The 12,858-nt window shown below is 34.9% G+C and overlaps 1 protein-coding gene across 1 annotated transcript in view; it reads left to right on the top strand.

Annotated features, from left to right (window-relative positions):
* The window catches only part of TMPRSS15 (transmembrane serine protease 15), a 73,650-nt gene that overhangs the window by 17,995 nt on the left and 42,797 nt on the right, over window positions 1–12,858 (top strand). Inside the window, exons 8-12 of the mRNA XM_058186213.1 lie at window positions 514–627; window positions 3,990–4,098; window positions 6,798–6,907; window positions 8,189–8,326; window positions 10,212–10,361. Coding sequence (XP_058042196.1) covers window positions 514–627; window positions 3,990–4,098; window positions 6,798–6,907; window positions 8,189–8,326; window positions 10,212–10,361 — 621 coding nt within the window. The remainder of the gene's footprint in view (window positions 1–513; window positions 628–3,989; window positions 4,099–6,797; window positions 6,908–8,188; window positions 8,327–10,211; window positions 10,362–12,858) is intronic.

Here is a 12,858-nt window from a genome sequence, read left to right as displayed (position 1 = left end):
TTAACTTAATAGAGGATTAAGTTTCCAGAATAATGAGAAACATCCCATTAAAAAAAGGCATAGCTCAGCTATTTTATCTATTTCTAAAAATTCTAAACATTTATTGTCAGTTTATTACGTGCATTTAAATTCTTCAATACAAAAATCTCAGTAAAAAGCCACTAGAAAGCAAGCACATTTTTACTGTCAGTGCTAGATAACAACAGAGAGAAAATCCAATCTAAAGCCACTTCAAAAGTTTTATTTCAGTCTTACTTTATACTACATCAATCTTCATTGCATATTCACATCACAGAGTACAGTATATGATAACGTGAAACAGAAATTTCATATGGAATTTTTTGTTACATTTTAAGAAGTCCCTTGAATTGACTATTTCTGAAAATATGTCTTTCGAATCTAAGATAATTGGATAGCTTCTTGATTATATTCTATGGGTAGAATGTTTTCTATTCTGGAATAGAAAAATTAACCATGTATTCTATGTTATTTTCTTTTTGAAACATATGTTAGGTAAATGTTTGCCTTCATATGATCTTTGTGCTGATGATGAAAGCTGCATCAGAAAAGAATTATTTTGTGATGGAATACCACATTGTCCAGATGGCTCAGATGAAAACAATTGTGGTAAGAATTTAAACTTTTGTAATTACCAGAATTTGCAGAGGTATGTTTAATATGAATGTTTAAAATATAAAAATAAATTGTCAAGCAGGGTTGCCATTTGTTTTGTTTCACTTTTCAGATATATATTCTTCAAACTTTTATTAATTTTTTTTCTCTTCTAAGGATATTAATAGATATTTTATTGTGGTTGTCAATACCGTATGACAGTGATTAGGGTGCCAGTCTATAAACCAGGAGAACATGAGTTCCAGTCCTCCCTAAACTATAAAGCCAATTGGCAATGTTGGGCAGTCAACCTTTCTAGGTTGACTCCCTAGGAAGCAGCCAATGGCAATCCACTTTAGAAATATTGTCAAGAAAACTGGACAGACTGGTCCAGGTTGTCACCAGGAGACTGACATTCTGCCCATCTCTCTGTCTCTGTCTCTCTCTCTCTCACACACACACACCATAAAAATAATTATAGTCTACAAAGGAGTCTTATATTATTATGTGCATATTTAACTTTTATGCTAAACAACATGTATATTTGATATTGCCTCACTTATGTTTATGGTAATACAATTAAGCACTGGATCTGGCTAAATCCTAAATGAAATTGAGAGTCTTCAAGCGGATTCTATGATTCCCCCATGTGAAGGGAAATGCTTATAAAAAGCAATCTGAATTGAACCTTTGGAAGACTTTGTGTATAATTTGAAGCCTGTCATCTGCCAATGTCCCTTCTACGTAATCCCATAAAAGGATAAAAAGGAGACAGGTACTGGATGTCTGGATCATGCATGGTCTTCCTTTCTTATTAATGGAAATGATATGTTTTTGATTACTTTTCCTTTATTTATCTCCCTTATCCTTGAAAAATTCCATTTTCCCATCTGGCAAAAAAGACAGAAAGGTTGCACTCACTCTCTGAGAATATAAGCAGTTTTTGATCTGAAAGGTTTCCTGAGAAAGGCATATAAAGAGAATGTAACATAACATAACATAACATAACAACAGAGTTGAAGGGACCTTGGAGGCCTTCTAGTCCTGCCTAGGCAGGAACCCTACACCATCTCAGTCAGATGGTTATCCAACATTTTCTTAAAAATTTCCAGTGTTGGAGCATTCACAACTTCTGCAGGCAAGTCGTTCCACTTATTAATTGTTCTAACTGTCAGGAAATTTCTCCTTAGTTCTAAGTTGCTTCTTTCTTTGATCAGTTTCCACCCATTGCTTCTTGTTCTACTCTCAGGTGCTTTGGAGAACAGCCCGACTCCCTCTTCTTTGTGGCAACCCCTGAGATATTGGAACACAGCTATCATGTCTCCCCTAGTCCTTCTTTTTATTAAACTAGACATACCCAGTTCCTGCAACCGTTCTTCATATGTTTTAGCCTCCAGTCCTCTAATCATCTTTGTTGCTCTTCTCTGCACTCTTTCTAGAGTCTCAACATCTTTTTTACATCGTGGAGTATAGCATGCATATAGAGTGCTTGCATATGGAATGCATTTGTCACTTTCATCGTATTCTTCTCTATGTTCAAGTATTTAGCTTTGTCTACACAATATAGCGTTTTAAAAAATGTAATATTTTCTTATAATTAAGGTTATCTCAAAGTTCAGGTTTCAATATATAACAAAAGAATTATAGATATTTGAAAATGGTCTTCTGGTTGTCTATAAAATATTTATTTAATCACCTTATTGGTGACATTTAAGCCATTCAAACGAAAAGTAGAGGAGATGGTGTTCCTTCTTCACTGGTCATCAACAAGGAAACCGCAATGAATATATGCAAATTGTAGAAACATTTTAGAGAGATACAAAGGTCCCTCTTTTCAATTTTCTAGTCATGAAATTCATTAACTTATCCACTAATGAGACTCACTGAAAAATCCAGCTAACTGAGAAATTACGTTTAGCTGATTATTCTCATTGTCTCATTGTACCGTTTAACTTGTACAAACTATGAGTTGCAGGCTTCATTTTTGTCTACTTAAATTAACTCAAAAATTTCTACCAAGAACAACTTATTACTTACTTAGAGAAGATCACTTCCATTACTAAAAGTACAGTTAACATTAATGTCCTTATATTGAGGTTCCAATAATAATTGTACATAGTCAAGATGTTAAGTTCCATTTTCTCATACCACTTAGTGTCCATAAAGTGCAGGATGATAGACTTCTGGCAGGAAAGCAATTTAATGTTTTGATTATTAGTCATAATATTCAGAGCTATAAATAGAAAAATTGAAGGGCCTAGAAAAACTCTGTATGGAGAATTCACAAAGAGCAGAAATAAGAAATTTGCAAAATCATAGTGCATTATAACACCAAAACACCAAGTATCTGCTTCACTTCTATAGCACATGAAATTGTGTAGAGAATGGATGTGTGTATATTAGTAATGTACACTGCACTAATATTTTGCCCAGAAAATAATATATCAGTAGAGTTCAGTGTATGATAGGGATATAAAGCCAGGAGCCAGTTTGGTTTAGTGGTTAAGACACCAGGCTAGAAAGCAGGAGACCGTGATTTCAAGTCCTACCTTAGTCATGAAAGCTAGCTTTCATGACTAAGGTAGGACTTGAAAGCACTCTCTCTCGACTCAGCCCACCCCACAGAATTATTGTTATGGAGAAAATAGGAGGGAGAAGATGTGTTATATATGTTTTCTGCCTTGAGTTATTTGTAATAATAATAATAACAGTGGGATACAAATTAATTAATTAGTTAAAGGACAGTGCATGAAAGGTATAATTTTAATAGTTTCAATAAATGCCCATCTGCAATAAGTTCGAATCTCAGCTAAAATATAGGTAATGAATAACCCAAGAAGCCGTCCTTTCATAAAATTAAGCAACTCTTTAATTCAGCTTTCAAAATACTGTAAGTACTACTGATGTACTGAAATATGAATAATAGCATTTTCTGAAAATCCAGAGTTATGCAAGTTCTTTTATTTATTTATTTTTTTAAGTATAGAGTGTGTAATTTTTTTTAAAAAAGATATTGGCTCAGAATGATTCAACTCTTTGAACAATCTTTGTAGTTTCAAATAATGTTTTGAAGTATTATTTTGGAATGGTATTTTTTTGTTGCTGATGATGATGATTGTTTAATATTTTTTGTTATTTTTAAATAGTTTTTCTAAGCTTAGGATTTCATGTGAACCATGCAGAATCTGTTTCTAGATAATACAAATAAATTAAAGCTCCTGAATTCTGTTTTGTAATCAATGACATTATTTTTTGAGTGGAAATGTTTTTACCATTGTCAATGTTTACTCAATCAAAAACAAAATACTTTGAAATACAATCAGATTGTTTTATTTTCATCATATGCTGAAATCATTTTTATCATCCTGCATTTACAGCTACACCCTGTAATGGAAAATTCATTCTAGATGGCTTGTCCGGATCTTTCCATTCTAGTCATTATCCAGAGCCCTATACCTCAAATCTTGTTTGTCGATGGATAATAAAGTAAGTAATAACATTCTAAATCTTAATTGGACACTTTGTGTAATCAAAATGACCTTTTCCCCTTATTTTAATACTTTAACTGTTTAATTTATGCAATCTAGCCAATATTTATCACGATGCTTCTTATAAATCTGTTTTCCTAATAATGTTTTCCTAATAATGCAATGCCTATCTGACTTTAAGTCATAACAAAACATTCTCTGGTATAATTTTAAACTCCTATCCTGGTACTGTTACCTGAAAGTCCTTCCAGCTATCTCATGTGAACCATTTCCTTATTTATTTAATTATTTCATTTTTAAGCTACTTCCAAGCAATTATAGGCAAAAATATAACAAAAAATATAGAAAAATAGTAACATCAGAGAATATTATCTACTACTATATACACAATATGTGACCAAAGAACAAAATACTAACACCAGTGTGGTCCCAATCAATGTGCCATAGGGTTTGACAACAAGATTGAAGCTGTATAGTTTGTTATCTATTCATCTACCTGGTCCATATTAACTGATTGCCTAAAGATTTTAACAGAATATCTTTTAGTGGCCTTGAGACTCCAATTTACCATTTTTTTCTGGGTTTAAATATTAAAATGTGTAAGAAAGAAACTATTCCAATTCATCGAGTAAGAAACTGTGCTTGTGTGGATATTAATGAAATATTAATTGAATATTTCTGTATCTTTTTTGGTATTTTTCAGTCCTCCCATGATGATATAAACAAATATGTCAAATTGCACATAATATTATCATCATCTGCTTTTGGAGGAATTAATAACAACAACAACAATAACAAAACCCAACATTTCAGTTTCTTAGTGAAGCTGAGAATTTTTTTTTTATCCTTGCTATTTATACTAGCTTTGTTTTTATGATGGCATTACTGTTTATTCATTAAATTTTATATTTCTTTCTGAACCATGTAATATTCTTTTAATATACTGATAAAAAATTGACTTATTGTTGTTAAATGACATCTTATGAAACTTAACAAATGTGCTTTACTAAGTTGTATTTCCGAAAGTTTTATTGTGTTTCTTTTTGTCAAATATAATTTTAAGATTATTTTCCCATCTGCATAAGTACTATGAAGGAATGAACAGAAAGAATTATAGATCACATAGATCAATGCTTGGTTTCTGTTTCCAGACTGACTCTGACAAGCATGTTGAAATTATTGTGGTCAAACATATATTTTTTATGTCTTTTGGGAACTGTAACTGTTACTAAAATTAAAATAGTTTGCCATTTCGCATTTTCATGCTTGCATCCCGAGTATTTAAAATCATTGTGCTTATATAACAGAAACTATAACATAGCAGTGTAATTAAGCTATGTTTGTAATATAATGCAACTGCCATGCTTAATAATTATTATAGTTTGTGATCAATCCTATGGTCCCTGGGGTAAAGTTCTAAAATTATAGAATATTTCTATATCTTTGTCCAAATTCTCTTAGGACTTACAGCCTAAATAAAGAAAATACGAAATATGTTTTGCCTTCTGTATCAGATAACCATAGATAGTTGTTTTGAAAATTAGAAATCTATGACCTTAGAAAATTACATTACATTAAAAAAATGTTATATAGAGCAGGGGTCACCAACCTTTCGGACCTCAGGGACCACTAGATTCATAATTTTAAATCCTATGGACCACTGATGTGATCTGCCTAATGACCGGATGGGTGGGTGTGGCTATGTGGTCATGTGGCTGGGTGGGCGTGGTCAACTCAATGTCACTCATTTTCGAGGGATGCCTCGCCGGCCTCAACTCGGCCCTCTCCTCCCAGCCACTCCTCTCCTCCCCATCTAGGCTCCTTAGGGCCCCAACAGGAAGCAGTTGTTGGAGCTAAGCAGCCACCACAAGAAAGAGTTGGCAAAACAGCTGGCTTGGATCAAATTGGATCTGACTGAGAAGGAGGCTCAACAGAAGCACCTCACTGAGGACTACAAGCATAGGCTTTCCAAGCAGAGGGAAGGCCTGCAGAAGTGTAAGGCCAGGTACTGGTGCCTGGAGGCTCAGCAGGCTGCGATGGTCAGCCAGTTCCAGGCCATGATGCTGTCCCACTGGAACAAGGCCCTCCGGTTCTTTGCCACCTGCAGCATTTCCCTCCAGCCTTCTTTCTGCCTACTTTCACCAGATATTGCTGTGGAATTTTTCCTGAAGGAAGCAATTTGAAACTGTTTGGTGGTGGTGTGGTAATTGATAACAATAGCAATAGCACTTAGACTTATATACCGCTTTACAGTGCTTTGCAGCCCACTCTAAGTGGTTTCCAGAGTCAGCATATTGTCCCCAACACTTTGGGCCATGATGATGATGATGATGATGATGATGAAGATGATGATGTGCTGCATATTGCTCTTCTTCCATTCATTCTAAAAATGTTCCAGAAAGAATCATAGGACTTGGCTGAATAGATAGACAAGGACAGGGAAAGAGTTCTTCCTTCTTTGTTGAAATGCTTCCTAACCTGTTCTATTCAGCAGAGCACCCTGACTTTCAGAAGTATTTTCAGATAAGGTGAGATTTTTTTTCCCAAGAAAGTGATTTTTTCCCTACTTTCTGTCGCAGGTACATCACTAAAAATAACCAGTAGTAACAAAAATTTCACTTCGCATTATCGCAAGTGCAATACAGCTGTGATTTCCTAATCATTAATAGGGCATCTTTCATGATGTTTTTCTTTTAGTATGGAGAAGCACCTATCTATCAAAATTAACTTCACTGCTTTTGAGACAGAAGAGTTTAAGGATATTCTAAGTATTTATGAAGGTATAGGTCCAACAAAGATACTAAGAGGTAAGATGCCTTTTTAATTAAATGTTAAAAATAAATGAACCCTATGATTTGAATAGAAATAGGTATTTTAAGGACTTTGAAGAAGCGGGATAGAAAGAGTATTTGGTATTGGACAGGTCTGAGATTATCCTGAAAAGTCAAGAAAACTAATATTGGAAGATCAATCCAGAGTTCTTATTCAAAGTGTAAATGGCTAGGCACATTATATGAAAATCTAGTTCTCCTGAAAAGTTTATAATGCTGGAAAACATGGAAGAAAATAGAGTAGGATTACCAGCATCAAGATCACTGGACTGGACAGAAAAGTGCACTATTGGAAGACATGTAGCAACAGGTTAGGACAGATCATCCTCAAGAAGCTCTGTATGGTTGCTAAAACTTGACACTGACTTCATGGGACATAATTATTAATCAGATGTTCATTTAGGCTTTGCAACATGTTTATACTATCCTGAGCTTTTTATCTACTTACTCATTCAACTGAGTGTAAGACAAAACACATTCAGTTTTTATTGCCCTATATGACAAGTGCAGGTATTGAAGCATAAGGGTTTTTTTGGGTGGCGGAGGGATTTAACATTTTCTTTTTTGTTTACATATTTCAAGAGTTTTAGAAAAATAATAATTACTACACTGTCAGGCCCAGCACAGAATGACATAGAACAAGCCAACCAAATTTCAACTCTTTATTTGCCAGAAATAAATCTTGCCAGATGAAACCTATACCACTCTTATCCTAACAGATACACCTAGGAAAATTCTAGGGAGTGACTATCCTACATCTCTTCCTCTGACTCCAATCCAGCACCAGGTTGTGTTGCCCCCTTCTGCTCCCTTTGTCCTGAAAAAATGATACTTCACTGTAGTCCATCACACCACCTAAACCTTCATAGACAAAATCCATCACACACATTTTATGAAATATTTTCTTTGCACGGAAGGATAGCTATGGAAAACCAATAGACATAATAAGTCCTCAGTCTTTTGTGTGAAAATGACAGAGTTTACTTATATATTTACAAAATGATTTGCTTATTTTTAAGTTCATTAAATTAGCTGCAATTGACTGTTGTGACTAGAATCCTATTCAAAGTTCAGATACATTTGATTTAAATTGTTACTAAAATGCATAAACATTAATGAAAGGATGTTTATATACTGAAAGAAGTATAGTTTTGTATCAACTTTCCACAGAACAAAATCAACTAATTCACTTTTACTTGAATAGGTATAATATTATTCCATTCTGATATTTTTTTCCATTATGTTTTTTGTTCTTAGCTCATATCTCAGGTTCTAATCCTGCAACAGTTTATATTTTTTCTGATAAAGCCACTGTAGAATTTGTCACGGATTTAAATGAAAACCTTAAAGGTTTTAATGCAACTTACACTGCATTCAACACAAGTGAGCTAACCAGTAAGTATACTTGCAATTTATATTTAAGCACTACAGCAAAATAGAGCTATGGCTACTGTTTAACATAACATACTGTAATAACAGAGTTGGAAGGGACCTTGGAGGTCTTCTAGTCCAACCCCCTGCCCAGGAAGGAAACCCTACACCATTTCAGACAGATGGCTATCCAACATTTTTTAAAAAATTTCCAGTGTTGGAGCATTCACAACTTCTGCAGGCAAGTTGTTCCACTTATTGATTGTTCTAACTGTCAGGAAATTTCTCCTTAGTTCTAAGTTGTTTCCTTGATTAGTTTCCACCCATTGCTTCTTGTCCTGCCTTCAGGTGCTTTGGAGAATAGCTTGACTCCCTCTTCTTTGTGGCAGCCCCTGAGATATTGGAACACTGCCATCATGTCTCCCCTAGTCCTTCTTTTCATTAAACTAGACATACCCAGTTCCTGCAACCGTTCTTCATATGTTCTAGCCTCCAGTCCCCTAATCATCTTTGTTGCTCTTCTCTGCACTCTTTCTAGAGTCTCAACACTTTTTTACATCGTGGCGACCAAAACTGAATGCAGTATTCAAAGTGTGGCCTTGCCAAGGCATTATAAAGTGGTATTAACACTTCACGTGATCTTGATTCTATCCCTCTGTTTATGCAGCCCAGAACTGTGTTAGCTTTTTTGGCAGCTGCTGCACACTGCTGGCTCATATCTAAATGGTTAACCACTAGGACTCCAAGATCCCTCTCACAGTTACTACTATTGAGCAAGTTACCACATATATGGCACCTGTGCATTTTGGGTTTTTTTGCCTAAATGTAGAACCTTACTTTTTTCACTGTTGAATTTCAGTTTGTTAGATAGTGCCCAATGTTCAAGTCTGTCAAGATCCTTCTGTATCTTGAGCCTATCTTCTGGAGTGTTGGCTATTCCTGCCAGCTTGGTGTCCTCTACAAATTTAATGAGTTCCCCATCTATCCCCTTTTGTTTGTTTGTTTGAAAAATATAATTATAGCATACAGCTTCCTTGGTGTGCAACAGCTGATCAACTGTGTAATTTAAAATTACAAAGGAACAGATCCTTTTTTATCCCATACAACTATTGAGATCTCTATCATCACTTCCTTATTGCTATCTGGTTTCTGTAATTTTCTTCTTAATCAAATGCTTCAGCTCATTGGTGGTAATATCACATGAAAACCAGTATGGTAGACTGGAGTCCTGGATCATGTTCCCTTCAATAAGGTAATATATTGAACAATTAGGCTAGTTATTAATGTGTCTCAGACTCACAGGGTTGCTACTTTAAAAATAAAAATGCATCATCTTGACTTCCTGAGAGGAAAGTCAGCTATAGATACATATGGTTTATGTGATGTCTGCTTTACTTCATGGCTTAAGCTCTCTGCCTTTTGCTCACCTGACAAGTCTTTTTCCAGCAGTGTTGGCTGTGAGAAAAGTAAATAAATAAGACAAGCAAATATCACTGTGCATAGTTTACACAGTGCATGGCTAGGTGTTTTATATGGAATAGCCATTGCTTAAGAAGGCTGTCCAACTCATTGTAATATTAGTACCAAATGCTGTCATTCTGTCTGTATCAGTTGTTACATAAATGCTATGGATATGGAAACCTAACAATTCATCATACATATATGTGTTCTATCATATATCCAAATATTTTTTTTTCAAAATATCATTTAAACTAATTTCAAAGCGGGACTTTTCACAGAGAAAGCACCGTAGTAAAAATATTTTGTGAGCAATATCAAAATATAATAATCAGGATTTTTTTTCTTTTTCTGATGCTGTAATCCCTTGATTCTGGGTATAATTAGGATATGCATTATAAAAGTTCAGTGTTTGTTTACTTTATTATTTTTATTCCACCTTTGTTTGAAGACAATGAAAAAATCAACTGTACTTTTGAAGATGGATTTTGTTACTGGATTCAACATATAATGGATGAAAATGAATGGGAGAGAGTTAAAGGCCCTACCTTTCCTCCTATGTCTGGTCCAGATTATGATCATACCTTTGGCAATTTATCAGGTAAGAAATACTGTGTACAAAAGCAATTATTGTTATTGATTTCCATTTTAATGTATTTTGGAGACAATAGAAGTATTGTATATTCTTTCTTTTGTTTAAATTGAATATATCAAAGAATCAGAATAGAGCTGGAAGGGACCTTGGAGGACTTCTAGTCCAGCCCCCTGCTTAAGCAGGAGATCCTATACCATTTCAGGCAAGTGACTGGCCAGTCTCTTCTTAAAAACCTCCAGTGATGAAGCACCCACGAAGTGTGAAGGCAAGCTGTTCCATTGGTTAATTGTCCTCACTGTTTCTCCTCAATTCCAGGTTGCTTCTCTTCTTGACTAGTTTTCATCCATTGTTTCTTGTTCTGTTTTTTGCTGCTTTGGAAAATAAATTGACCCCCTCTTCTTTGTGGCAGCCTCTCAAATACTGAAATATTGCTATTATGTCTTTGCTAGTCCTTCTTTTCTCTAGACTAGCCAAGCCGAAATCCTCCAACCATTTTTCATATGTTTTAGCCTCCAGGCCTTTAATCATTTTAATTGCTCTTTCCACTTTTTCCAAAGTCTCAACATCTTTTCTGTAATGTGGTGACCAAAACTGGATGCAGTATTCCAGTGTGGTCTTACCAAGGCTTTATAAAGTGGTACTTTACATGATTTTGATTATATGCTTCTGTTTATACAACCAAGGATTATATTAACTTTTCTGGATGCTGCTGCACACTGCTGACTCATGTTTAAGTGATCATCCACTAAGACTCCAAGGTCCCAGTCACAGTTACTGTTTTGGAGGCAGGTTTCACCTAATCTGTACTTGTACCTTTGGTTTTTTCCTGCCAGGTGTAAAACTGCTTTTCTCCACATTAAATTTCATTTTGTTGGATAGGGCCCATTGTTCAAGTCTGTCAAGATCTTTTTTGATCTTAAGCTTGTCTTCTGGGGTGTTGGCTGTTCCTGCCAGTTTAGTGTCATCTGAAAATTTGTATTCTTCTTGTTCTTCTTGTATTCCCTCATCTAAATCATTTATGAAGATATTGAAGAATACTGGGCCTAAGACAGAACCTTGCAGTACCCCACTGCTTACTTCCCTCCATGTGGATGTGATACCATTAAGGACTACTCATTGAATACGGTTTGTCAGCCAGTTACAAATCCATCTGGTGGTGATGCTGTCTATCCCACATTTTTCTATCTTAGCAAGAACTAGGTTGTGGTCTACTTTGTTAAATGCCTTGCTGAAGTCTAAATATACTATGTCCACAGCATTTCTCTGGTCTACTAATTTAGTGACTTTATCAAAGAATGAAATAAGATTGGTTTGGCATGGTCTGTTTTTAACAAATTCATGCTGGCTACTAGTTAAAATTTTATTTGTTTCTAGATGTTCACAGATCTATTTTTGGATTATTTTTGTCAGTATCTTCCCAGATATTGATGTTAGGTTGATTTGTCTGCAGTTTCCTGGGTTTATTTGGTTTTTCCCTTTTTTTGAGGATGGGACTTTCCAGTCAACTCTTTTCCAGTCCTCTGGTAGTTCCCCAGTGCTCCGAGATGTTTTTAAAGCTATGATACAATGGTTCTAAAATAACATCTGCCAGTTCTTTTAGAACTCTAGGATGCAATCCATCAGGTCCCGGGGATTTATATTCATCAAGGTCAGACAGGTGTTCTCTTACCATTTTCTTACTTATTTTAATTTTTATTTCTAGTCTGTCTTTTACAGTTATGTTTTTTGGTAGGTTGGGCAATAGTTTCCTTTGTGTGAAGACTGAAGCAAACAATGAGTTATGCAGCTCTGCTTTCACTCTACTGCCTGTTACTTCCTTGCTATCTTCACTCTTTAGTGGACTGACTGTTTCCTGGATTTTTTTCTTGTTATTTATATATTGAAAGAAACTTTTTTGTCTTTTGACTTTTGTCTTTGACTTTTGTTGCAAGTGTTTGTTTATTCTGAGTTTTTGCTTTCCTGACTTCATCTTTGCAGATTCGGGCTGATATTCTGCCTTACTTATGTGTCCCTCTTTCCATTTTTTGTACTTATCCTTTTTCTCTTTCAGTGTATCAGAGAGATATTTATGCAACCATGCTTTTTTCTTCTTGGATTTCTTGGGTTTTTTTTAGTGGTATTGTGTTGGACAGGGCTTCTATAATCATATTTTTCAGTGTTTCCAATGCTTTTTGAGTTGTTTTGCCCTTTGGATTTTTAATCCATGAGATTTGTCTTAGGCTCTCTCGGAGTTTGTTAAAATCAGATCTTTTAAAATTTAAGACAGAAGTTGGATTATATTCTATTGCTTGTGTTTGCATTTTATTGAATTCTAGTAGGACATAGTTTTTCCTCTAGTTCCCTTTTCTACCTTTTGGATGACAAAGTTGTCAGCTAAGTTGGTTAGGAATCTGTTAAATCTGCCACTTGCTGCTGAATTTGTCTACCAGTTGATATCAGGGTAGTTAAAGTCTTCCATTACTATTGTGGTATGTTTTCTACATACATTTGTTAATTGATTTGC

This window comes from Ahaetulla prasina, chromosome 5 (genome assembly GCF_028640845.1).
Source record: "Ahaetulla prasina isolate Xishuangbanna chromosome 5, ASM2864084v1, whole genome shotgun sequence".
In the NCBI taxonomy this organism is placed as follows: domain Eukaryota; kingdom Metazoa; phylum Chordata; class Lepidosauria; order Squamata; family Colubridae; genus Ahaetulla; species Ahaetulla prasina.
Note: the sequence above shows the minus strand (reverse complement) of the source record. Positions and strands in the feature narration are given on the sequence as shown.